This window comes from Nyctereutes procyonoides, unplaced genomic scaffold (genome assembly GCF_905146905.1).
Source record: "Nyctereutes procyonoides isolate TBG_1078 unplaced genomic scaffold, NYPRO_anot_genome, whole genome shotgun sequence".
Classification (NCBI taxonomy): Eukaryota; Metazoa; Chordata; class Mammalia; order Carnivora; family Canidae; genus Nyctereutes; species Nyctereutes procyonoides.
In genome coordinates, this window is record NW_026575140.1 from 56,895,396 (window position 1) to 56,920,237 (window position 24,842).

The following is a 24,842-nucleotide window of genomic DNA, read 5'->3' on the forward strand; positions in this document are numbered from 1 at the left end:
AGCCAGAGGCTCCCTCCGGTTCGGGGGTGGGGATGCACTAAGGACCAGCAGGCCCCAGGGTGGGCCCCTCCATCTTCCCTCCCACGCTGCTGCTCCAGAATTGTGGCTGGAGGGGGTGTCATCCTGCTCCGGAAGGCCCATTGTTTCCCTCCCCGGCCTGGCAACACCGAGTTCCTCCAAGCTGGGGTCAGAGAACGGGCTCGGGTCCCCAGGGGGGAGCAGGGCAGGCAGCAGAGGCCTCTATTGAGGGGGAGGTTGACTCTGGGGTCTAGCCAGGAAGAACGGGCTAATGCGATAAGGGAAGGCGGGAGGCTGAAGGATGCGCTCTGGAGCCCCCGCCCCCCACCCCGTATTGTTTCCTGCCTATGGGCACCGGGCAGGAGTGACAGGACGTGTGCCATCTCTCTGTTCACAGGATCCCGGGAACGCATTCAGTTCACTCTTTATTTGATGTGTGGTCACTCCTTCCCCTCCAACCTCGCCCCCCAAGCCCGTAAATACTAGAGGAGCTGCACCAGAAGAGGACACGAGGCTGAGTGGTCCCAACGACGGGGGCGGGGGAAGGGAAGGGTGGAGTGGTGGAGAGTGTGTAGGGTCCAGCCCAGATGTTCAGGATTCGGATCTAGGTAGCAGGAGGAACGTGGGTTTTCCGGGGTGTGGCGGATTTCCGCCAGCTTTGGATCCGTAGATGCTCAGCGGTTCTTCGAAGGGATGCTGGGCCCCGGCTTAGGCTGGGGTGGGGGCGGGGTAGGTCGGGCGACCCCCGGGCTTCAAGTTCTCGGGCCGACTGAGAGACGGAGGGGGGGGGGGTCGTCGGGGTGGCTTTTGACTCGAGAGGATCCTCAGACCCAGACCTTTCCTGACGTGGAGCCGGCCTGGGTGCCCGGCGAGGCCCGGGTCTGCCGCAGCTGCGGGGCGCGCCGGCGCCGGTACAGGGCTCGGCTGTAGGGCACGAGGCAGTCGGCCAGGCGGAGGCGCAGGCACAGGCGGCGGTAGCTGGCCAGGGCCAGCACGAGCAGCGGCACGAGGAGCAGGAATCCAGTGACCAGCAGGGCCGTGAAGCCCGGGTCCCGCAGGTGCGCGGTGCAGGGGGGCGCCTGGGAGCGCAGGAACTGCAGGAGGAGACAAGGCGTCGGGCCCTGGCCCGCGGACCCCTGCGCCCCCCGCCCCACGAGGGCCCGCGTGCTCACCTGGGAGTGGCAGAGAAAGCCGAAACCTAGCATGGTGACGGCGGGCAGCAGGATGGTCCCCAGCACCAGCGCCAGCAACAGGAGGTTGAAGGCGGCCACCAGCAGATTCTGGGCCGTGACCAGCACCGCGCAAGCCCAGCAGTCCAGGGGGTCCCGGGGCTCCGGGCCGCCGCCGGGAGCCGGGCGCTGCGCCCCGGGGACCTCCGCCATGGCCGGCCTGGCTCCCGCCCGCCAGGGCCGCAGCCCTTATAGCGCTCCTTCCTGCCCCTCCCCCGGCCCAGCCTCTCCCCACCCCCCCTTATCCTGGAATGCGGCGCCGGGATTAGGCACCCCCCCACCCCAGACCGAGGAGCGGACCTGCGCTCTGGACATTCCACAGGCGCCTGGGGAGGGGCTCGGCCGCCGGGGTCTGCGCAGTTGGCCCCATAGCCCCCCCCCCCCCCGCCGGGGCGCGCCCCGCCAGCACGAGCACGTTGTCAAAACCAAATGTTTTTCTGATTTTATTTTTAATATTAATATTCTCACACAAAAATCACCGAAAATAGGGATAGGGTTGGGAAGACCCCTCTGCCCCTCGGGCAGAGAGACAGTGCAGTGCGAGGGGCGGGACTGTAAACCCCCCACCCGACCGCAGCCCCAGCGTGGGAGAAAAAACCACGACGAAACAAAAATCAAGCCCCAGAGAAACTCATCCCGGGGTGTCCCTGCCCCAGTGAGGCCCTGGCCCTGGGCTGGTTCACGCTTTGAAAAGAAAAGAGGGCGGGAGGGGGTAGGGAAGGGGAAGGTCCGTGTGTTTAAAATTGGCCGGGGCTGGGAAGGACGGGGTTCCTTTTCCTCATAGTTCTTTCTTTAAAACTTTAAATTTTTTTATTTATTTATTATTATTATTATTATTTATTTTTTTTTTACAAAATACCATTTCAGTTCCCACTTCTTCCCCTACAGTACAGGAGTCGCTCACCCTCAGGTGGGGTTGGGGTCGGGTCGGGAGTGGGGGCCTGGTCCGAGAAAGTGCAGGACGTCGGGGAGGGGAGCGGGTTTGAGCACCATGAGAACCCGGCTGGAGCCGCGGGCGGAGACGGACAGGCCGGGCCCAGACACACACTGGGGGGGGCGGGGGGGGGGGCGGCAAGGAGAACCCGGCTACGGGCGGTCCCTGGAGGGGCGGCAGGATGTCTTGGGGAGGGGGGTGCGGGAGATCGGGTTTTCCCAAAAATGAATAAATAGAGGTGAGTGGGACTGTTATAAATTAAAAACCAAAAAACAAAACAAAACAAAACAAAAAAACCCCAGAAAGTACAAATCATAAACCGAGTGAATAAACAGAGACATGTACAGGGATCACAGCTAGCATTGGAAGTAAAAAAGGAGGTTCTGGGGGAGGGGTAAAGCCCATAGAAAGAATCTCATGAAAACCTCGGCTGCCGTAACGTCTATGTACATACACGAGCCACGTGCATCTGCGCCGGGCGGTCGGGCGGCTGGCAGGCGTGAGGGAACCCGTATGTGACCCCCGCCGCCGCCGGAGCCTGGTCCTTGTGTCTGTTGCTAGAAAGGCCAAAGTCGGTGAGGGGAGGCGCTGGTGGGCGAGGGGCTACCAGCCCTCTCCCCCGTCTCCCATTTTTTTTCCTTTTTTCCTCGTATTTGTTAAAAAAAAAAAAAAAAAACTTTCTTAATAAATTAAGTGAAGGGGAGCTGCCAATGGGGTGGAAGGGCTGGGCCCGACCCCCTTCCCGGCCAGAGGCGGGACCTAGGTCCAGCCCAGGCGTGTGCTGGTGGCCCCGCGGCGCCTGCGGGCGTGCGGGGCGTCCGGCCTCATCGCGACGTGCTGGCGGGGGCCTGCCAGGAGAGAGCAGGCGGCGGGCTCAGCGGGGGGGGGGGGGCTCAGAGGGGGGGCCCCCACGCCTGGCCCGCACCTCTTGCCCACCCGCCCCGGTGCTCACCAGCGTGAAGGCGTCGTAGGCCTGCGCCAGCTCCTCAGTGCGGTACTGCTCCAGCACCACCACGCCCTGTAGGCCCGCACTGCGGCGCCGCGCACAGGCCTCGCAGTGCACGAGGTACGTGTTGCGGCTGCCATTCTCGCTCGTCACAAACAGGATGTTGAACACCTCCACCTGGGGACGGGCGCAGGAGGCGGGCAGGGGGCCGTCAGCAAGAGGACAGCCCACGGGGGAGGGGAAGGGGGCGGGGCAGGGGCGGGCCCACTCACGTCGCACTCGTTGCAGTAGTAGGCGGGCTCATCCTTGACCCGGCCCTGGTAGGCGATCTTCTTCCCGGCCCGCACCAGGCTCTCGCGTTGCACCTGGCAGTGCTTCATGGACTGCAGGAGGCAGAACCTGCGCGCGGTGGGGGGGTTGTTGGTGGTGGTCAGGCCACAGGTGGGGAGGGCCCCGGTCCCGACAGGTGATGGGGTTTGTATCTATTTGGACCCAGCGAGCGCCTGGGGGTGGGGTCCCTGTGGTCTGCCCCGGGGGCCCAGGAACAGCGCAGGGCAGGGGGTCAAGGGTGGAATCAGACAAGTAGAATGGTAGAATGAGAGCCCCGCCAGGTGAGGTGGAGAGGGATTCCTCCCCCCCGTGGGGCCCTCACTTGATCATCCTGAACAAGTCCGGGTCGCTGATTTTGACCGTACGAGCCACATTCCATGATACGTGAATCATGGGCACGATAGATTTGACGTTCTTCACCTCGTTCCACTCGTATCGTTCCAGGGCCAGCTGGTACTGATAGGCTGCGGGCCGGAGGGGGACGCTGAGGCTGCCAGGCCCACCGGGCCGCGGGGATGGGGTGAGGGGCAGGCCCTTCCCCACCCAGCTGTGGCCAGCTCCCGCCACCCCCCTCCTCCACCCCGCTGGGATCACTCCCTGCGGGCCCCACCCTCTCACCGGTGAGGGGCCCCACGTTCCAGGCGATGTTGTTGCACCAGCCAGTGGCCTGCACCCAGTGCACGGTGCCCGCATTAATCCACACAAGGTCTCCGGGGCGCTGCACGAAGCGGTACACAGGGATGTTGGAAGCATAGAGGTCATCCAGGATTGGCCACCAGGAACCGGTCAGGTAGTCCACGCCGTGCCTGCGGGGTGGTCACAGGGTCAGGTGAAGTCCGGGGGACCCAGGGCCGGGTCTGCGGGGCAGGGGCCGGGGCCAGGGCGGCGCGCACCGGTCGCAGAAGGCGCTGATGGTCTCCCAGTAGTGTTCGTGCACCGCGAACCACTCGCAGTCACCTGGCCCGATGTTGATATTGACGGAGCAGAAGTTGTTGTTCTCCTGGTGGCCTGCAGGGGGCGACAGAGTACGGCGTGGCTGGCCAGAGCGGAGCCTGCGCTCCGCGCCCAGCCCGCCCTCGCGCCCTCATTGGCTGGCGGAGGAGCGCCGGCGGCAGCCCCGCCCCCGACCCCCCAGCCCCAGCAGCGCGCGCGCCACGCTTAGAAGCGCCACGCTTAGAAGCGCACCTGGAGTTCGACTGCCAGGGACCTTCATGTACAGCTGCACGGTGTTCATGCCCAGGATGGTGTGGCCCACGTGGCTCAGCATGTTGCCAGTGGATGTGACCCGCATGAAAGCGGGCAGCTTGAGCAGCTCCTGCAGCTGGGGCTTCCACCTGCGGGGTTCAGGGTGCAACAGAAGTGAGGTGCGACCCCCACCCAACTCTGCCCACCCAGCAGCACAACAGGCCCGACCTCACCGACCTCTTGGCATCAGACAGGTCGATGTTGGTGCCAAACTTGATGATGTGATGGTTCTTCGGGTCCGGTGCGCTGCTGCCAGGGGGAGAGAGCAGGGGTTGGTGGAGAAGGAAGGAAGGAAGGAAGGAAGGAAGGAAGGAAGGAAGGAAGGGAGGGAGGGAGGGAGGGAGGAAGGAAGGAAGGAAGGAAGGAAGGAAGGAAGGAAGGAGTCAGGGAGGGGAGGGCCTAACCGGACCCACCTGGGAGGGGTTCCTGTGGTGCTGTCGGGCTCCTCAGATTCCTCATCCTCACTCTCCTTCTCCTCCTGCTTGGCCGCGAGGGTGTGAGAGGGGGGCAGGAGTGGGTCAGTGCCTATCCAGGGGGTGCCCCACCCCTCCGCCTACGATCCGGACCACCTGCCTCCACCCCCCCCTCACCTGCAGGGACTCCTGAAAGGATGAGGCCTGGTACTGCGCATACTTGGCAATGGTGGTGTGGGAACGGGAGCTCTCGCAGGGCCAGATCTGCCGCGTGCCCGTCAGATCCCAGTTCTCATCGGAGGGCTGCTGCACCTGCGTGCGCACCTCCACCGTGTGCTCACCGCTTGCCTCCACCAGCGTCTTGGTGGAGAAGAGGCCCAAGTCTGCAAGGGAGGACCAGGCAGTGCGTTGGGGCAGGGGCAGAGGGCGGGGGGTGGGCCTCTGACGGGCTCAGCCCAGGAAGCATGGGCCACAAGCCCAGGCCCACAGGCAGCTGGGAGGCTTGGCTCTGGGGACCTGGCCTTCATCTGGGTCACCTGCAACCCCCTTTCTCCCACTGCTGCTGGGCCCCTCCACCAGAATTGTCGGTGTGCACACAAGAGCGCTCTACGCATGCAGGTTTCCTTAAGTTATCATTGGCTCCCACAAGAGATTTAGTCACGTGACAGCCTAGAATATGTTTCAAATAACTCAGTGGGGAGAAAGGAGGGTATGTGGAGATAGAGGATGCTACCGGGATAGAAAAAACAGAATTTTTGTTTCTATGTGGTTTCCCTTTCTGTATATGTACCTCTGTCTGAAGTTTTGCACAATAAAAGGATTGAAAAAGGGAAAACCCCAAACCTGTGGGTTCTGTATCATCTGTACCCTTCTCCTATAATCAACCAAGAAAACCAAAAGTGACTCTAACCAGGTCCTGGGATCCAGCCCCAGTGCAAACAGCTGGGACAAACAGCTGGGAGACAAGCCCGAGGCCCACAGACCCATCCCTCTGAGCACTCTTCAGATATGGCCTATAGTGACCAAGAGCTCGTGATAGGCCCTGGCAGGGGTCCCCAAGTACAGGGGCAGCCCTCAGAGGCCTCTTCCCCACACCCTCCTGTCCTCTCCCCACTCACTGAGCCGCAGGGAGCCCGCCAGGCCCCGGATCACGGTGATGGGATTTCGAGGGTCCGTACAGAACTGCAGTAGCACGGGTGAGAAGGCGTCCCGTTTGCTCTCCAGCTGAGGTGTGAGGAGATGGACAGGGGTGAGAGCCGGGTCTCAGGCTCAGGGCCTGAGGGTCCCCCACCCAGCCCTGGCTGAGAACCCGGTGGCAGCAGTGGTTCTGAGCGTGCAAGAGGCACACGTACATAGATGCTGGGGGTGGGTGGGTTGAGTTTTTCCCGGGGTAGCTTCTCCTCAGTGTTGATCTTGGGTTTCACAGACTGGGCGGGGGAAAGGTAGGACTCTCGAAACTTCCCTTTCACCTTGGCGTTCCTGTGGGAGGACAGAGACGGAGTGCAGGGATACCAGGGCGACAAGGCAGGTGTGGGGACTGGTGGGGGAGCCTCCTGGGTGCCTGCCCCTGACTTACTTGCTGGCCCGCACGACGTCGGCAGCGCAGTGGCTGATGGTAAGGTCCGCCATGCGCAGCCTCCGCTCTTCCACCTCAGAGGCAATAAAGGTTTCCTTGTCACCGCTCTCCACCTTGATGAGGCGGATCTTCAGCTCCTTGGGGGGCCCCTCACTAAGCGAGCGCAGCTTCAGCATGTCAGCCTGGCTGACCCCGGGCGGCCCCGGCGCTTCCTCCCGGGCCTTCTTCCCGGGGGTGGGAGCGGAGGGCGGTGCGGGCTGGGCAGCAGGTGCAGGAGCTGGCAGAGGGGCCGGGGCTGCGGGTGGCTTGGCCTTGGAGGCCCCGCCGAGATCGGGCCGAGCCTTCTCACGCCCCTGGATCTCCTCACTCTGCAGGTCCAGGTTGCCCAGCACCCGGCGGCTCTTTTCTTTGGGGGCCTTGGCCTTGGTCTTCACTCTGCCCTCTCGGGGCCGCCGACCCGTGCTGTCCTTACAGGCTCGCCGGTGCCGCCGGTGCTCCTTCTGGTGCTCCTTCTGATGCTCCTTCTGCCGCCGCTTGCCACTGCCAGGTCCTGCTGCTGCCACTGCCCCGCCACCCTCCTCCCGGGCCTGGGCAGGAGGCAACAGCCGCTCTGTCACACTGTCCACCGGGCCTGCCATGTCCACCGGGCCGGCCAGGTCTGCGGTGCTCCGGCCCACCCGTTCCACGAGGGTCTCACAAGCCCGACTGATCTCTTCTAGCACCTCAGACTCAGATCGAGCAGGAGGCAGAGGCAGGGGTGGGGGCGGCGGCGGCGGTGGGGCAGGGGCTGTGGGGCCTCGGGCTGGCTCTTCGCCCGCCCTGCGCTCCCGGGCCCAGGGCCCGCCTGAGGTAGAGAACTGAGATGACGAGGAAGCAGAGGGCTGCGGGGAGCCCCGGGCGCTGGGGGCCGCCGAGGCAGGCGGCGGGGCGGTAGCACCTGACGGGGGGCCGGGGGAATACTGCGTGGTGGGCAAGGGCCCGGGCCGGGTGGCAACAGCTGCTCCGGTCCCCCGGTAACAGTACTTCTGTCCCTCCAGCACGGAGGCCAAGGATTTGAGCAGGCTGGCTGGGCTGGCTGCTGGGGGTAGCGGGGGTGGCGGTGGGGGCTGGGGCTGGGGCGGTGGGAACTTCGCAAGAGGCGGCGGCGGTGGCAGGACTGGTGGTGGCTTCTTCTCTTCTTCCTGGGTGGCAGTGGTGGTGGTAGCGGTGGCTGCCGGGGCTGCCGTGGTGGCTGGGGTTGTGTCACTGGGGAATGAAGGCTGCAGAGATGGAAAGGGCTCCTTCAGCGGGGGCGGGGGGCCCACGCCTGCCTCCTGTTGCTGCTGCTCCTCCTCCTTGCGAATGGATTCGTCCAGCATCTTCATGATGTTGGCCAGCCCGTCAGGGAGGATCTTGAATTCAGCCGGCTCCTCAAACTGGTCCTCCAGCGGGGTAGGGGGAAAATCGAAGAGCCGTGGGCCTCGGGCAGGCAGCTCCCCAACCCTGGGCGGCACAGGCTGGGGGGCTTTATTCAGTGGGCCTGGGGATGGCCCCGGCCCCACCTCGGGGGTCTTTGGGAAGGAGACCCTGGGCCGAGGGCTCTCCGGGTGCCTGAAGCTTCCTGAGGTATTTTGGTGGCAGGAGGAGGGAGGAGCTGGAGGCAGGGCAAGAGTCAAGGGTGCAAGAGGTGGGTCCTGGGGGCTCAGTGTGGGGCTGGGGGGCCGCGGAAGGGGGTCCAAACTTCTGGCCAGATAGGGAGGCGGAGGGAAGGACACAGGCCCCGTAGGGCTGCTGCTGTGGCTGCCATGGTTGCTGCTGCTGCTGCTGGTGGCTGGGGGGGTGGGAGGGGTGTGAGAATCCTGAGTGCCCACAGAAAAGCGGGGAGCCGGAGGCCCCAAGAAGCCCTCGCGGTGAGGGAGGGGTGGTGGGGGAGGGCGGGGGCGTCCCTCAGCCCCAAAGAAGAGCTCCTCTAAGATCTCCCCATCCTCGCGGGCTGCCCGGCAGGCCGGGCCCTTCAGCCAGGCAGGAGGTGGTGGGGGGCGTAGGAGGCGGGGACAGGGTGGTGGAGGAGGTGACGGGGGTCCAGGTGGCAGGGACAGGTGAGGAGTGGCAGCGGGAGCCGCCAGGAACGGTTTCCGACTGCTGTGCGCCGAGGGCCCCAGGCGGCCTTGGTGGGAGGAGATGTCCAGCGCGGGAGTTTGGTAATGGTCAGCGCTGGGCTGCAGGCAGAGAATGGGGGGAAGCACCAGTCAGAGGGCTGTTCTGGCTACTCCCCACCTCCTTAAGAGTTCCTGGAGGCCCAGCGCCTCACTCCACCCGCCACGGGCACTCACGATGCCTGGGTTCGGCTCCGCGCCCCGGAGACCGGTGTTGCTGCTGCTGCTGCTGCTGCTGCTGCTGCTACTGCTGCTGCTGGTGGTGGTGCCGGGGAGGCCAGGGGGCCGGGAAGGGGCGTAAGGCACGCAGGCGGTGGTTGCTGCTGGTGAAACGCTGGAGTCCATCCGCGACCTCTGAACTCTGCTCTCTCTAAGGTCACTTCCGGGGGGACGGGTGGCAGGCGGGCAGCCATGGCTCTCTGCTCCTGGGGGGCGGGGGCCGGGGCCTGGGGGTGCGGCCGGGACCAGCCGGTGGCCAGGGGGGTGCGTGGTGTAGGCCGGAACTGGGTATGGATATGGGTGGGGCAGCGGGTGCCGCTGCTCCTGCGGGAGAGGAAGGAGGACCACAGGTGAGGAATGCAGGGCATGGACCTCGCGCTGGAGAGATGAAGGACAATAAACAGGTAGGTGCTTACCTGGCGCTCTGGGGGCACTGAACCCTTGCGGTCAGGGCCCCAGACGTCTCCATGTAGGGTACTCCACAGCCCTGGCTTGGTCAGCTGAAATGGAGGGCTAGTGGCTAGGCCAGGCAGGGGTGGGGGGGGCGGTGGCGGTGGTGGCGGCGGTGGCAGTGGTGGTGGAGGCAACGGCAGCCCTGGGGGAAGGCCAGTCTAGAAGGAAAGGGAGTGTGAGAACCCCTGCTCCGCACCCCAGCCCTGTATGCTGGCTGCCTGCCTGGTCACACACAACCATACCTGCTCTGAGCTGCAGCCTCTCCTGCGCTTGCCTCCAGGACTGAGGCCCTCGTCCCCCGAGGGGCCTGAGAGCGCTGCGGGAGGCACGGGCTGTACCACAGGGGGTTCAGCAGCTCGCTTCACTGGGGGGCCTCCTCGCTTGGCCCCATAGCTCCGCTTGTGCTGGAGACAAACAAGAGAGAGAATGGTACAGCTGCAGCCCCAGCCCGGGGCCCTCCCCACTAGCCCAGTCCAGCCCCCAGTCTCACCTCGAGGTGCAGCAAGTTCCACACTTGCTCCAATGGGGGCAGGACCTTGGCTCGGTGCTGGCAGGAACCAGCATGAAAGTTCCAGAACTGGGCCTGGGGGCAGAAGCAGAAAACGAAGATGAGGGTCCTGGTGCAGAGGCACAATTCAGGCTGCCCCGGGGCCTGCCTCATCCCACCTGCTGTAGTCGCCCAATGCGGGGCCCCAACTCAGCCAAGCTTCCTCCGTATCGAAGGGCGCTGTGGTAGCAGCGAATGGCCTCCTCACTATCGTGCTCGGACTCGTACAGCTGCCCAAGCTGCTCCCACAGCCCTGGCTGAGCTGGCTCTCGGAGCAATGCCTGCACGCAGCCATGCAGAGATTCCAGCTTCCCATGGAGGGGTCTCGGGGTGGGGGTCCTAAAGAGCAGAAGGGGTTGTGGGGGTTGGTGAGGCTTGGGAAACTCCTCCCAGGGCTCCAGACTTACCACCTGTCCCCAGCACCTTTAACTCCTTACTCACCCTGGAGCATAATACGGTTTGTTGGGGTGCCCAGAGCTACTGCCATGTGAAGGGGGTAGGGGAGCAGAGAGTGGGGGCTGCCCGATGCTGGCAGAGCACCTAGAGAGAGAATGGCTGTTAGCATACAGCAAGATAAAGTAGTCCTGTCCCTACCTAGAAAGGAGGAGCCTGAGAGGCCAAAAGAAAGCAGCCAAGGGCTGTGCGGAATGGCAAAAACCCAGAGAATGACAAGGACTGAGGAGCCAAGGGGATGGGAAAAGGGGTGCCTGGAGACAGACCCCAAGTTCTCACCTGCCTCCAGGCAGCCATGCGCTACGAGGAGGGGGATGGGGCGGGCAGGAGCTCCAGGCCCCAGCACAGCTCAAGCCCCCAAGGGCAAAGGCTTCCCGTGCAGCGCGGGCCCCTGGAGGGTCCACTGCCCGATGCATCCAGCCTGAGCCAGGGAGAAGAGATGACACTGTCAGTGGGGACACAGCTTGAGCCAGCAGGATGCACCCGGCCAACCCGGTCCCAGTCTTTCCCTTACCAGGTCAGCAGTGGCCCCAGGAGCCCTGGAGATCGGGCACGGCCCCCTGCCCCAGCTCTCGGGGGCGACGGTCCGCTCCAGACGCTCTGACAGGAGTGCCCACTGCCCCCAGATGGCCACCGGGGCCGTTCACAGACAACTCTACAGAGGGGAGGAGGAGGAGTGAGGGGAGCTGGCCAGCACTCACCTGAGGCCCAGGGGCTGGCCGGCGGTCATCTGCACCGCGGGTCCCGCCCCGGCTTCCCCCAAGAACGGACACCCGCCGCCGGCAGAGCCCCCAGCGGTCCGGGAGGGAAGGCGGGCGGCCGGCGGAGGGGAGCGGGCCGGGAGCCCGCAGCCCCGCGGTCGGGAGCCCCGGGGAGGACCGGCAGCACCAGCACCGTGGCGGCTTACCCGGCCTCCGTGGGAGCGTCCTCTCACGGCGTCGGCGATCTCTTGAGATCCGGCCAATCACAAGACTTCCTCTCTCCCCAGACAGCCAATCATCACCCGTGTCTCCGCCTCAGTAACAGCCTGGCCGGGACCAATGGGAGCCAGGTTAGCCCGGCCGCGGCCGGCCGGGGGAGGAGGGGTGGCGGAGCCGGTCAGACGGGCTCGGCCCGGGGTGACCCCGCAGTGACCCCGCGGCTCCCAGCTAGAGTCTCCATCTCGGACCTGCCGCTCGGGCCGCCGGAGCCTGGGACCCCCGTAGGTGACGGCGGCAGGTCGCACGCTTGGGCCGGCCTGGGGGACGGCGCTACCCACGGGTCCCACGCACCCACGGAGCCACCGGTAGTTCCGGCAGGAGCGCTCGCAGCGGCCCCCGCCCCGCCGCCGTGAGACCGACGACCGGCACGGACTCCCCGCGCGGACTAAGGCGTCGCTCCCCCTTCCTCACCTCCCCTAGCGCAGTGCCTCGCTCCCACCTCGAGCGCCCCTGTAACTAAGTGCTCGGGCTGGCCGGGTCACGGCGACTTCTCCGGTACCCGGGCCCGCCCGCGCCGCGAGCTGAGAGCTCCACCCCCGGCGCCTGACCCCATCCCATCCACAGCCAAGCCCCCCGCCGCCTCGCACCTAATTCCCCCAGCTCCTCCACTCCCCCCACCTCTCTACATCTTTAATACCTAGCGGCCCCCCAAACCGAAATCTTCAATCCCCCCAACTTCTGAGAAGTCGCGCACCGCGGTCCCGAGTGGCCCCTCTCGCGTGGCTCCCGTATCCTCTATGCCCTTCCCCGTCGGGGCCACGCGGTTCCCCACGGCCCACGTGGCCCCCGCCCCCCAAGGGAGGGGGGATTTCGGGGGTTGCCCGTGACGTGGCTACTTGCGCAGCGGAAGCGGCGTGTGTAAGTGTAAGGGGGGGTCCTTTGGGAGGGAGGAGGGCGGGGCCCGACAGGCGGTGACATCACCCCTGTCCCACTCTCACCGCCCACTCCCTTAAAGAACCCAGAGCCCGTTTCACTTCCTCCTTCGCCTCCCCCCACCCCCCGCCCCTTCCCGTTGGTGCCGCCACGACCCGCAGTGCTCCCCTTGCGGGCACCTTCCCTTCAGCCCCAGCTCTTCCCGGTCACCTCTGCGGGCCTAGGATCCCCGTCCCCGCGCCTCCGCCGCGCCTACCCGGCGTCCCCCAGGTAGGGAGCCGGCTCCGCTCCCGGGATCGGTCCATTCAGAGTCTAGAGTACAAAGAGCTGCGAGAGGCGAGCGTAGAGTACAAAGCGGCGGGGGCGGGGCCAGCGCTCCAGCTGGAGCGAGCGCCGGGCAGGAAGCCGGGGGAGAGCGCGGCCCGGGGCTGGGGGCGGCTGGAAAGTTCGCCCTCGCCCGGAGAAGTGTGCGCCGCGGGGAAATTTCCACCCAGCCCGCAAGGGCAGGCGGGCTTCTGCGGAAAACAGCCTCCCTCCGCCGGACATGGTCGTCTGTTGATGTGCGAGCGCTTGGAACCCACCGGCCCCAGCGCGTCCCTCCCCGCCGAGGCCGGCTCACGCCTGGGCGCTGCAAACCCCCCCTCCGCGGCTCTGGTCGAGTTTCTGCCCCCAACTCTCTCTCGTCACCACAAAGACTTTCTCTCGGTTCCCAAGCCGCGGTGCGAGTGGAGCGCTTAACGGCGGTCAAGGGGAGCCGCGACCAGGTTCCCGCACCCAAGTCCCGGGGCACGCATGGGAAGCCGGGGGGCGGGAGGGACGGGACGGGGGGGGGTACTGGGAGTCCGGGCATCGGAAGAACAGGTCCCCGCTTGCGAAGAGATGCCCAGGGCGCCGGCAGTTGCCAGGAAATGCAGCTTCCCCCAGTGCGATGATGACACTTCCCCTCCACCACTTCCCCTTTCCCACGGGGAACTGACTCAGCTCTCCCTAAAGCGCGGAGCTCCGTCCCTCCAGCCCCTCTCCACCTTTGTCCACTTAGAATGCAGCAGCCCTCACCGGAGAACAAAAACTTCCTGTTCACTAAACACACACGCACTCTCGCCAACAACCTCCGATCCCTGTCCCCACCCGGGACCCAGGCGCCTGACTGTCCCCCCACCCCACCCCGCGCCCCATCCGCCTCCCGCACAAAGCCCTCCCTCGGGGTCTGATTCAGGCTCGGGGTGGGGGGGGGGAGAGCGTGAGTCACCCAGAAAACCTTCCCCTATTCCCACTGACTCAGTCCCCGCCTCCTCGAACACACACAGACACACAGTCAGAGGCAGACACAACTCAGCCCACACACCGCTCACCACCGGTCCCGCGGAAATTCCCCTCCCGTCTTCCCCACGACGGCCCCCCCCCCGCCGCGCCGCCAGCCCCGACGCCCCGCGCACACCTGTTCCCCAGGCGCCGGCGGTGGCTCGCGGTCCACTCTCACCTCGACTCTCGCTTGGGGGCAGGAATAGCCCTCCCCGACTCCCTGCGTCCGCACTAACCGAGGGGAGGGGACGACCACGGGCAGGCACAAAGACAGACACAGCCACAGACTCCTCGAAGGCAGAAGGGAGAAAGACGCACGCGGCCAGGGCCAGGCTGGGGAGGACGGGGTACTTCTGGGGCGGACCTTCCATTCCGGCCTCTCCCGCCCGGCCCGCGCGGTCCCGGGCACCAGCCGCCCAGAAAGGGTTAACGCTTCTCCCGCCGAGGCCACGCCCTCTCCATCCGGGCACTCCCGGCCGAGCCCAGCTCCGCCCCTTCCATCCGGGCCCTGGACTCGGGGACTTTAACCGACCCCCTCCCCTGGAGACCCGAGAGAGGGGAGAGAGAGAGAGAGAGAGAGAGAGAGAGAGAGAGAGAGAGAGAGGGAGGGAGAGAGAGAGGGAGAGAAGAGAGAGAGACACCCACTCCACACTCCATCAATCACACCCACTTAACCCTCTCCCGGCTCGAGCTCGAGAAGCCCCTCCGCGCGGCGCTCGGGAGGCGCGGGGCCGGGGGCCAGACGTGCGCACGCAGACTCACGTGCCGGCCACCGACAGGACCCCGCCGCCGCGGCCGTCCCGGCAGGCCGTAGGCAGGCAGGCAGGCAGGCAGACGCGCCGAGGTGGGGCCGGTCCGGGGTCCCGCCGCGTCCCGCTCCCGGCCAGGCCGCATTCTGCCCGATGGAAGCGAGGGGTTACACGCTCGCTTCTTACCTGGTGGAGCGGAGTGGGGGGGAAGGCGGAGGAGGGGAGGGCCGCCGGCTGGGGCGCCGCTGTGACTCAGCCGCCCGGGCAGGCCGCCCGCTCGGGATTCCCTTCCCCAGCCTTCCCCCGCTGCCGGCCCCTCCCCGCCCCCCACCGCGTAGTGACAGTGCCGGCCCCGGCCCGCTCGGTGTCACTGCGAGCCTTGTGTCTGCCTCTGACTGGACCGCTGTGTTCCCCAGTGTGTCTGACAAGTCGGTTGTGTGCACCTGCATATCTGCTCATCTGGTCCCCTCCAGTGTCTGTGTCTGACGCGCTCCTGTCATTATGCCTGTCTACATGACTCTGAGGGGCTGGCTCTGTCTGTGTGTCTGCCTGGCTCCTGTCTCGGTCTTTTGTCTGGGTCTGCCTCTGCATCACTTGCGTGATCACGTGTGTCTCTGCACATGCCCTTCTGTGTTTGCCTTCATGCTCCAGAACAGAGTCTGGGAAACACTGGAGCCGGCTGACCCTGCCGACTCCCTGCCTCACTCCCCTGAATCCTGCCGGCTTGCTGGATCAGTGATCCTTCTGTTTGAGTCAAATATTTGGGCGTCTGTCTGCCTTCAATCAAGTTCTGTCCTATTCCTCAAGGTCCTTGCTTATCCTCACAGCTCCCTGCGGCTCCCATTATGATGATAATTGCTAGCATTTAGTGAATACTTATTACATGCCTGGCACTGTGTTAAGCACTTTACATACATTTTTAAAATTACCCACCCCCCCAACACCCCAAACCTAAAGTAGGAGGTACTTTTTTTTTTTTACCCCATTTTACAGAGGAGGAAATCGAGGCTCAGAGAGATTAGGTAACTTGGTCAAGTTCACTCTGCAAGAGAGTGGAAGAGCTGGGCTTCTAACCAGGGCCTCATGCTTTCCACTCTTCTAGAAGGCCTCTGTCCTATTCTGGCTCCCTCGGTGTTATCTTCACAGGCTATCTCCTGGGCCAGCCTGACCCCAGGGTTCCACCCCAGGCATCTCTACCATCCCAAATGCCTCATGGCCTCTAGAGCAGGTGTGGGCAGGAGACTGTGTAGCAGATCTCAGAAGCCATTCCTTTCTTGGCAAGAAAGCTCATTCAGTTAACACATTCATTCAACACAATTCCACTGAGGCACCCCAAAGTGCAAACCATCTTGCCAAATAGAGACACACAGAAGAAAACAGTCCCACTCAAAAATTCAGTGAGCAGTGGAGAAAAGCGACACACACTCAGAGAACTCAAGTCCCTGGCTTAGGTATCATCTTTTCTCCTAGAGAGTGAGGGGTGGAAGATCTGTCCTCCAGAGCCTCAGACAGGACCAGCAGAAACAGAGGCAAGCAGAGGAGATGGAAGATGGAGGGTGTCAGGGGGCAAATGCTGTAGTGCAGTGGGGACAGAATGGTACAGAAAGGACTCTGGAAGGAAAGGTGAAATTCCACGATTGCCATGGCAACAGCAGGCCCTGGTGGTAGTGGCCTCCAGTGCCTCTCCCCATCACTTTCCAATCACCATCCGTAGACCAGACTTCAACATCTCTTACAGGGCACCCCTGCCTCAAGAAAACCCCCTCCAAGGCAGCTCAACGTCTATCTTGCTGCCTGCAAACTCTGGCTCAATTCAATTAGATAAGCAATTGAGTTGTAGCACTGGGGGGGGGGTGACGGGGAGATGATTTTTTGGTGGTAGTGGAGAGGCTGGTGAAGTACGGGGGCTGAACCATTCAGAGGCAACAGAGGGGAGCTCCATAAACCAGGAAGACTGAACCACTCAAGCATCACATGGTGGGGGCGATGCTCAGAGTTGGACTGGACCATTCTGAGGAGTGGGCACGATACAGATCATACCACTGCTCTTCAAGCATGTGGTTCAGAGTTGGACCGAGCTGGTAGGGGGAGGTGTCGCTCAGGGGCAGGACTTACCAGATGGAATCTGATGTGCCCTGTCTCATTGGAACCAGTGCCCCAGCGGTGGGGTGCAGCAGACCACAGTGGGTGGGGTGGGTGGTACTACGGGGCTGGCATGGTGCCTGGGGGAACCTAAAAGGGAAAAAAAGCCAGTTAGAAGTAGGGTCTCCCAGACTGAAGAATTTTCCTGTGCTCCCTATTTTTTTATTGAGGAGAAACCTGGCACTGGTGGTCAGATGGGATGGGAGAACCTGTTTCCATGGCAACCAGAAAAAGCCATCCCCAAAGTGGTCCTCCAGCCTTCCCCTTTCAGATGCAGCCTGGACAGGAAGGGGGGGCATGCCGTGGCATCTGTGTAAGTCCATGGCAGACACCCAATCCATGATCTCTCTGCTGACTGAACCCTCCTGCTGGGAGCCCCTGGTCCCAGAGTAGCCCCAGTTGCCCCTGACCTCTGCATCTGAGTGGAGCCTCTATCCTGGCCCCAGGCCTACAGATCCTCAGCGGCCTTCTGCTCAGCCTCCTCCCTAACCTTATCAAGACACCCGTCAACCCCACCCTCCGGACTCTGCCCCCTCCCCTTCCCCCAGGCGGGTGCAGGCAGGTCTTGGCGAGGAGCACAGGTGGCCAGACTAGATGAACGGGCCCAGCAAGGAGGAGTCTCCCTCGGAAGGAGGCCCTGACTCTGGGCCTGGGTCTGGAAGTGGCCTCTGCTGAAAGCCACCCTTCCATCCCACCCCTCAAGGCCATATCCTGTTTCTCCATCACCTCCTTCCTCTCTGTGACCCAAGAAGGTGACAGAGGCCCACTCCCTCCCCTCCTCTCACAGACAAAAAGCTAGGCCTTTGAACAGAAGTCCAGGGTCAAGAATCAGGTGTCCGTCTAGGGTCAGGCCTAACTCTTGCCCTTTCACCTCCAACTCCCTCCTCAGAGACCTATGGTTGCTGCTTCTTTAGCCACACTGTCTGCCCTCAGGGTCCCAGACACTTGGGTTCCCAATCTAGTCCCTCCATTCCCTGGCCTTCCAGCCCGCATCCTTCCCCCTGCCCCAGGGACTCAGGCCTCCAGCCCCCAGCCTCCATGATGCAATGTGCTGCAAGCTGCCTGGGGTGATGACACAGCCCCAAGGGAGGTGCTACTTCTGACCCACGCAGGGCCCCTCCCGTGGGCCAGGCAGTGGTCAGTGGCAGGCGAAGGATGCCAGGTGGGCAAAGTTCTCATGCTAGAGAAGGAAGCTTGAGGCTGGAACCTTCTGGACAGGGACATTGAGAATGTGGGACAACTGTGTGTGTGTGTGTCTGTGTGTGTGTGTGTGTAGTCTGTAGCATTTGTGTTTGTGGTCCTGTTGCAGGGGAAGGGGGAGCTGGGAAGGGTCTAGCCTAGAGAGAGAGGAGTGGCAGGCCCTTAGGGCAGACCAAAGAAGGAATGAGGGGCAGCCAAGGGGGTCACCGGGTGTGTATGGGGTATCTGGACACAGTGGGGGAGGGGCCACCAGCCATTTAAAGGGCCAGCCCCAGAGCTTTAATCCCTCACCAGCCCTGGCCCCAAGCCGGAGGCTGTAATTCATCTGTCCAACAGCTGGGGTGGGTGTGTGTGTTGGGGGGGGGCATGTGGACGGGAAGGGGGAGCTGGGGGAGGGGCTGGGGCTTTCTTGTGCATGGAGCCAAACAACAAAAGGGAAAGCTGAAGGGCCAGCGCCAATGTGCCCAGGCCAGGCTTCTGACCTGCAAACGTGCCAGAGGTCCCCACCTGATGGCCCACAGACTCCACAGTCCGGACTCAAGGACTCTTGGCCAAGGAGTCCAAGAACCCAAAGGTGGGGCCCAGGAGAAGGCCCAGGCTGAGTGCCCTCCCTCCCCCGCAAGCTGTCACCTCTCCTTGCAGGTCCCAGCGGCAGCACCATCCCAGACCTGGCAGGCCCCACAACAGATTCAGCCTCAGATGCCCTGCTCACCAGCCCTGCCTCCCCAGACACGGCCTGCCGGCTCCCCCTCCCGCCGGCACCGGGTGGCAGCGGCCACACCGAGGCTGTCCCTTTAAATCATTACCACCCCAGATTGTGTGGACAAACCAAGGGCCCTGCCCCCCCCAGGCAGGCGGCTGGCCACCTCCCCCCCAAGAGTCCCCAGAAATGTGAGGGCCATTTAAAGGGACACAGAGAGGCAGCCAGGTCTCCAGCTGCCCCCACCCCCACCCCGCACGCACTCATAGCCCCTTCCCCAGTGGGCCCCCCAAATTCCGGTTCTCTCCCCACCCCTGGAGACTGCTAGAAGGAGAAAAGGGGCCAGAGTTGGGGGGGAGGGAAGGACAGGGACTGCCTCCTTACTCAGAGCCCCAGGGGACAGGTCGGAAGGAGAGCAAAGCCAGCCGGAGCCCCGAAAGGTGCCGCGGGCAGAGCCGGGGTGCACAGGCTGTGTGGCTGCACGAGACGGCGGCGCAGCCAGCAGGCGACAAGCCCAAGTGGGGGAGACGGTACAGGGAGGGCAAGGAGGCAAGGCCAGACGAAAACGGGGAAAGGGGTCATCCGGGAAGGTGTGGAGGAAAACCCGAGAAGGGAGGGCCAGCCAGGCCGGGGTTACCTGCTGGGTGTCTGTCCCCCGGCGGTGCCCCTGGAGTCCGGGTAGGGAGGGGGGGAGCAGCAGGGGGGGGAGTGGGGGCTGGGGGGGCGGGGAGACGGTCCCTCCTCTGCCTCCTGGGCCTGCCCCGGCGCTTGCAGCCTCTGCCTCCCTCCCTCCTCCTCCCCGTCCCTGAGTCCCGGAGTCAAACAAAGAACTGTAGCAGGCTCTCCCCAACCCCCTCCCTCCTCCTCCTCCTCCTCCTCCTCCTCCTCCTCCTCCTCCACCTCCTCCTCCCCTCCCTCCCTCCCTCCCCACCAGCAGGCTCCCTCCTCCTCCCTTCCGGTCTCTTCCTTTAACCACCCGCCCCCCCCCTCCAGCCCCCAGCACTCTGCTCTCTCCACCCACCCACCCAACCTTTTACACACCCCTCAGCCAAGCCCCGGCCCCGCAAAGAAAACTGTGGAGTCCCTCTGCCAAATTGAAAGGCTCCAGAGAACAACATGGGGGGGGATGGGGTCTTGCTTAAAAATCAAGAGCCACAATACAATTATTTTATTTTCACGGCCAGAGGAATAATGTGAGCTGTTTCTTCTCCAAGAGAGGGAAAAAAATAGTACTCCTAAAGAAAGCAATACAAATCTGACTAAAGCTTTCATCAAATAAAGTGCACAAAGCAGTGGACGCTAATCCCTAGCTCCCTCCCTCCCACCCGCCAAATTAACACCAACTCTCCACTCCTCCCTAACGAACTCCTGAGGTCCCAGCCAGGCCGAAGCCGGCCTAACAACTATAACCATAAAAAGAATAACTACCACCATTTAACAAGAATGAGCATTCCATAACAAGCATCCGTTCAGGATTTATTTTGTGCCAGGCACTGTGCTAAATACTCTGCATAAATTATCTCACCACCACCCCATCGCCTAGAAGGTATGTATTGATATTTAAATTTTCCAGATTAAGAATACGAGGCCCTGGGAGGTGGTGACCTTTCCAAGTCCCTACAGTCACTAAGTGGCAGAGCTGGGAAAGGAATCTGGATCTGATCTGACAGCCCAAGCTCTAAGGTACCTGAAAAGAAAAACGAAATTTTGCCAATATCATAACCAAACCCCAAGACTTAATAGGGAAGGGCACTTGGCAGCTATGAGCCGAATCTTACTCCCTCAGGAGGACTTTTTGGTCTAATACTGTTTCCTGACTCTTTCCTCCACGGTTGGGGTGTCAGTGATTAAGGTCAGAGAGGAGCTGCCGTCCAGCGAACCCCCATTGCGCACACACTCTTCTCCCGGGAGTAGCTACCTTGCAACCACTCCCACTTCAACTCGGAATGAGGAGGGGGCAATAGGACCCTCAGCAAGGCAGCAGGTGGGAAATTAGAAAGACGCCCGGAGGCTCTTTCAAGGAAAGCAGGGGGCTGGCAAGGAACGCTCTCCGTACCAAAGAGAGGAAAAGTGACCCGGGGTTCCCGGAGCCAGCCAAGGGGCAAAGTCTCAGGGCCACACCACACCCGTGCCCCTCCCCCTCCCAAAACTCCAGGCCAGGGTTTCCCACCTGCAGGCCGCTGAGGCCAAGGGAAGGGAGAGGGGGAAAAGATGGCACGGGGTTGGAACTGGACTCGGGGCAGGGGTGGGGGCGAGTGGGCAGGGGAGGCGGCCTCCGGCCTGGCATCAGTCCCAGGGCACGTGCATTGGTGACATCATCCCAGGCCACCTCTAACACAGACCTTTGACCCCTAGGGACGGAAAGGGGCCTTTGGCTAAGCTTCCTGGGAAACAGCCTTAGGAATTCTGGGAACCCAAAAAGGAGGGGAGGGCAGGAACCCGGGCGGCTTGCCTTTATCTCTCGTACCCCCAGCACGGCTCCAGTTCCGGGGCTCGGGCTTCTCCGCTCCTCCTCCCCGCCTCCAGCCCCTGACCTCCCAACCCACATTTCTGACGGAGTCCCGACACGCCTCTCGCAGATACTGTGCCTTCTCTCTCCCGGGCCGGGTCTCGGGTCGGGGGCGGGGCGCCGGGTCCCGCGGGGCTCCGTCTCCCATCGGCGGGCTCCCCTGGGGCCCGGCCGGCAGCCCGCCGGAACCCGTCTGGGTCCCCAACTCTCCTGCCCCTCCCCGCGCCGTTCCAGGGCGGAGTCTGTGGAGTTGAAACCAGGACACGGCGAGAGGAAGAGTTATATAACCGGGAGAAGCCGGGAAGGACGCGCGGAGAGCAGGGCGCGCGGCCCGAGGGGAGCCCCGGGAGCTCGCAGAGCGCGAGAGCAAGCGCGGAAGGAACGTTAGGGGTGGGAGGATTTCGGGGTGCACCAAGGAGGAAGCCGCGCGGATGAGGGGCGGCAGGCCCGGCGGGAGTCACCCGGGCCGCCCGGGGCTTCCCTGCAGCGTCCTCCCCGTCGCCCACGGCCGCCGAGCCCGAGTGCGAACAGCCGGGGAAGGGGCGCCGATACCCGGTCCGCTCCTCCTGAGGAGGCAACTGGAGCCCAAGCCCGGGAAAGGCGGCGGCGGAGCAGAAGGGGCCGGAAACCACAGCTCCGCCCAGCCCACCTGGGAGAGTGGGGCGCCAGCTAGGGTGCGGTGGGAAACAGGTAGCCGGCCCCTCCCACGCCGGGCCGGGTACAAACGGTTCGAGACCTAGCGAGCGAGGACGGGCGCGTCCAGACGTCTGGGTCCCCAGGGCCCGAGGAGCGCGGCCCCGGACTAGTTTGCAAACAACACAGCCTGAAACCGGGTTGGGGGGAGGTCAGTGAACAGCGTGCGCCGACTCGCCGCGCAGGCGCAGGGGAGCACCCGGGCGCGTGCGGCGGAGGGAGGGGGGGTGGGCGCGAGCGTGTGGGAGTGCACGTGCGGGTCCCGAGCAGCTCCCCCCCTCCCTCCGCCACTCCCCCCCCTTTCCAGTCGCTCTATGAGGCCCCCTCCGTATTGGCTGCCGGGGCCCTGATGTCAGGGACGTCCGCCGGAGCGGATTGGCCGGACGCGAGAGTTCGGGAATCCTGCTCCGGAGCCCGGCTCTCCGGTTACTCCGGCAACAAGGCAAGCAACCCCTTGGAGGGCGGCGGAGCGCCGCTCGCGGCCGCGCCTGGGGCCCGCCTCCCTCCGACGACCGCCGCGCCTCCACTGCCACAGCCCGGCCCGCGGCCTCCCTCCGTCTTTCCCCGGCTCTCCAGCTCCCGAGAAGCGGTCGCCCCCCCCCCCCCAGGTCCCCAGGTCACTGCTACCAGCTGCGGCGGACTGGAAGCGAATGCGCGTTGCTTAGTAACCTAGCCGCGTGCCCCCCTCCCCGCTATTTACCCGGGCCCGAGCAGGCGGAGACTGAGTCCCAGCCCCCTCCCCATCCTTCGCCCTTCGCCCTCCCGCCCACAATTTCCTGTGAGGGGCCAAGATGACAGGAAGTCAGCGGCGCACCTCGGCCCACCTGTCCCTCGGGCCGGGCGGGGGCTGCTGCCGCTCTCCGGGCCACCGCGCCCACCTGGCTCCCGCGGCTCGGGCCGCGCGGCTCGCCCTCGCCATCTCGTGGCTGCGCGGCGAAGGTCCGTACGGCGCTGGGCCCGGGGCCGGGCGAGGAGCGGCCAAGTGGGGTCGGACCGGGAATGGAGCGGCTGGCGAGGGCCGGCGGACTGCTCGGAGGCGGGTGTGCCGCGCGGAGGCTGGCTGCCGGCGCGAGGGGCAAGGCCAAGGCCACACACACACCTCACGGTGCGGAGAACTGGGGGACACCGAGGGAGCCCCGGGCCCGGAGCCCCACCCAACCCCCGGGGAGCCGTCGCACTGCCCCAGCTGCAGACTCTGACCTTCCCTCCGGCCCTTCCGTTAGGGGCCGCCGCGCCACGCCCCAGTGTCGGGGAGGGGAATCCCAGCCAGGGGGGACCCGGAGCCCTAGCAAGCCCCTCTGGACACTCGAACCCAAGGGTTCCGCCTCCCAGCTCTTCCCCCACCGCGCCCCGCCCCCCTCTAGGGAATCCTGGCATCCTGCGCCCCGGTCATCTCGCCAGGTCCTTTGCTGAGACCCGACCTTCCATCCCCAGCTCTACGGGTCCTGAGACTCAGGCGTCCCGCCCCCCTGCGCGGAGATGGGCTTCTCTCCAGACGCCCCCGCAGCCCCCCGTTACCTGGTTCTGGGGTGTCCCAGGTGCTCATGCTCCCTGAGGTCTCCCAGGGGGTCGAGCGGGCCCCCCCTCTCCCAGGCCAGGGCCGGGGGGGCCGCTCCGCCCCGTGGCGCAGTTGGATTTTCCAACACAAACACCGCCCCCCCTGCGCCCCAGCCCCGCCCCCTCCTCGTGGTCCCGCCCCTCCTCGCGCCCGAGTCCCTCTCCCGGGCCCCGCCCCCTGCCTGTCCCACTCGCCTCCGCGCAGGTGCGGGGTAGAGTGCGGGGTGCGAGGTGCGGGCGGTGCGGCGCAACGTGCTGGGCCGGCCCCATCCCTGCCTGACAATCCCTATTCGGATCACGCGCCTTTCCAAAGTAAGCCCCGCCCCGCCCTCTCAGGTCCAGCCCCGAAATTTAGCCACACCCCGATTTAGGTCCCACCGCCCAGCCGCGGGTTCAGGGCCACGCCCCCTCCATCTCTTGGCCGCCTACTTCCCTAGCTCCTTTCCCGGTCCTGTAGCAGTTCCCTGGAGTTCCCTTCCTCTGCAAAGCCCGGACTCCCTCCCTCCCCGAGCCCCCACCCCAATTGAGAGGCTCGGTTAGGGCGTCTGGTTGAGAGTGTTTTACTGCTCTGAGTTCCAATACAGTTCTACCACCTTCACGGCTAGCACGACTGGCCACCGGTCGCTGTTAGGCAACAAATTCAGCCACGGCCAACCCCCCAGTTAAGTCCGGCCTTGGTCCCTGGAGTCCCCGACCCTCCCTCTAGCGAGGAGGAAGAGGAGGCCCTCTCAGTTGTCCAGGCTCATGAGGAGAGCAGTCCCCCTCTTGATCCAGTGATCGGGGGGCATGGTCCCAGACCGAAGGTCAATGCCGATGACAAAGGAGGCTCTCTCGGAGCTGCCGGCCCGGTTGGGGTAGTAGTAGCACGGACAGGAGTACATGCCTGAGGAAAGACCGGGAGGGGGGTGAGAGCCCTAGAGCCTCTGGGAGAGCAGGCAGGAGGGGGGGCAAGGGTGGACTAGGACCCAAACTAAGGATGGGAAGGCAGGTCCCAGGGAGCTATCCCACCCTTGGCGCTCTTCTTTCGACTTTCTGTAGGCCTGAAGTGGATCGTGGGCATGAGGCAGACAAGCTGCATGGGCTCTGCCTCCACCAAGCAGGAGTTCTTCCTATCCCAGCCGGCACCCTCCAGGTACAGGCCACGGACCCAGACACCATCCTGGGAAGACATGGGGGCAGGTTGGGGGAGAGAAGTCCACATCTTCACTTGCCAGCACCCCTGATTTCTCTTTTCTCTCTCTCTTTTTTTTTTTTAAATTTTCTTTGATAGGGCAGCCCTGGTGGCTCAGTGGTTTAGCGCTGCCTTCCACCCAGGGCGTGATCCTGGAGACCTGGGATGGAGTCCCACATGGGGCTCCCTGCATGGAGCCTGCTTCTCCCTCTGCCTGTGTCTCTGCCTCTCTCTCTCTCTCTCTCTCTCTCTCTCTCTCTGAGTGTGTGTCTCTCATGAATAAATAAATAAAATCTTAAAAAAAAGATTTTTGACAGATAAAACACACAACCAGGGGGAATAGCAAGCAGGAGAAGCAGGCTCCCTGCTGAGCAGGGAACCCAAGGCAGGGCTGGATCCCAGGGCCCTAGGATCACGACCTGAGCTGAAGGCAGATACTTCACCAACTGAGCCCCGCAGAGGCCCCTC

At 64.1% G+C, this 24,842-nt stretch overlaps 3 protein-coding genes and 1 long non-coding RNA gene across 18 annotated transcripts in view; 1 reads left to right on the forward strand and 3 right to left on the reverse strand.

Annotated features, from left to right (window-relative positions):
• Positions 1-64: 64 nt before the first annotated feature.
• TMEM88 (transmembrane protein 88) lies at positions 65-1,425 on the reverse strand. Its single transcript, XM_055304847.1, has 2 exons — positions 1,191-1,425; positions 65-1,112 (listed from the first exon to the last, which is right to left on the reverse strand). Exons 1-2 carry the CDS (start codon positions 1,398-1,400, stop codon positions 843-845), a joined length of 480 nt encoding a protein of 159 aa, XP_055160822.1. The 5' UTR covers positions 1,401-1,425; the 3' UTR covers positions 65-842.
• A 252-nt stretch (positions 1,426-1,677) lies between these two features.
• Positions 1,678-23,283, reverse strand: KDM6B (lysine demethylase 6B). 14 transcript variants are annotated; one of them, XM_055305623.1, is made up of 24 exons: positions 23,165-23,283; positions 16,518-16,634; positions 11,406-11,525; positions 11,013-11,153; positions 10,778-10,919; positions 10,487-10,585; positions 10,165-10,384; positions 9,989-10,081; positions 9,741-9,902; positions 9,462-9,656; positions 9,004-9,369; positions 6,692-8,889; positions 6,468-6,594; positions 6,234-6,339; positions 5,293-5,498; positions 5,116-5,180; positions 4,880-4,951; positions 4,643-4,791; positions 4,351-4,465; positions 4,076-4,263; positions 3,780-3,921; positions 3,400-3,526; positions 3,134-3,304; positions 1,678-2,738 (listed from the first exon to the last, which is right to left on the reverse strand). In XM_055305623.1, exons 5-24 carry the CDS (start codon positions 10,912-10,914, stop codon positions 2,538-2,540), a joined length of 5,139 nt encoding a protein of 1,712 aa, XP_055161598.1. In that variant the 5' UTR covers positions 10,915-10,919; positions 11,013-11,153; positions 11,406-11,525; positions 16,518-16,634; positions 23,165-23,283; the 3' UTR covers positions 1,678-2,537. The 14 variants fall into 14 exon arrangements, with proteins under 14 accessions (XP_055161598.1, XP_055161597.1, XP_055161608.1 ...); XM_055305622.1 differs by lacking the exon at positions 23,165-23,283 and adding an exon at positions 20,912-20,963; XM_055305633.1 differs by lacking the exon at positions 23,165-23,283 and adding an exon at positions 19,082-19,153 and having other exon boundaries at positions 4,880-4,948.
• On the forward strand, positions 19,945-24,672 carry LOC129497099 (uncharacterized). Of its 2 annotated transcripts, none has more exons than XR_008661874.1 (3): positions 19,945-19,990; positions 24,242-24,335; positions 24,474-24,672. It is a non-coding gene; the product is annotated as an uncharacterized LOC129497099 (long non-coding RNA). The 2 variants fall into 2 exon arrangements; XR_008661873.1 differs by lacking the exon at positions 19,945-19,990 and adding an exon at positions 21,118-21,643.
• DNAH2 (dynein axonemal heavy chain 2) overlaps positions 23,798-24,842 on the reverse strand; it is an 87,347-nt gene continuing 86,302 nt past the window's right edge. Inside the window, exons 85-86 of the mRNA XM_055305618.1 lie at positions 24,212-24,362; positions 23,798-24,086 (exon numbers count right to left, since the gene is read on the reverse strand). Of these exons, the coding sequence (XP_055161593.1) occupies positions 23,932-24,086; positions 24,212-24,362 (306 nt within the window). The 3' untranslated portion in view covers positions 23,798-23,931. The remainder of the gene's footprint in view (positions 24,087-24,211; positions 24,363-24,842) is intronic.

Coding starts and splice junctions, on each gene's coding strand:
- TMEM88 (XM_055304847.1), bottom strand. CDS start 1,400: ATGGCGGAGGTCCCCGGGGCGCAGCGCCCGGCTCCCGGCGGCGGCCCG. Junction 1,113..1,190: donor GCTTTCTCTGCCACTCCCAG/GTGAGCACGCGG, acceptor CTCCTCCTGCAG/TTCCTGCGCTCCCAGGCGCC.
- KDM6B (XM_055305623.1), bottom strand. CDS start 10,914: ATGCATCGGGCAGTGGACCCTCCAGGGGCCCGCGCTGCACGGGAAGCC. Junction 10,082..10,164: donor GCATTGGGCGACTACAGCAG/GTGGGATGAGGC, acceptor TTCTGCCCCCAG/GCCCAGTTCTGGAACTTTCA. Junction 5,181..5,292: donor CCTTTCAGGAGTCCCTGCAG/GTGAGGGGGGGG, acceptor GCGGCCAAGCAG/GAGGAGAAGGAGAGTGAGGA.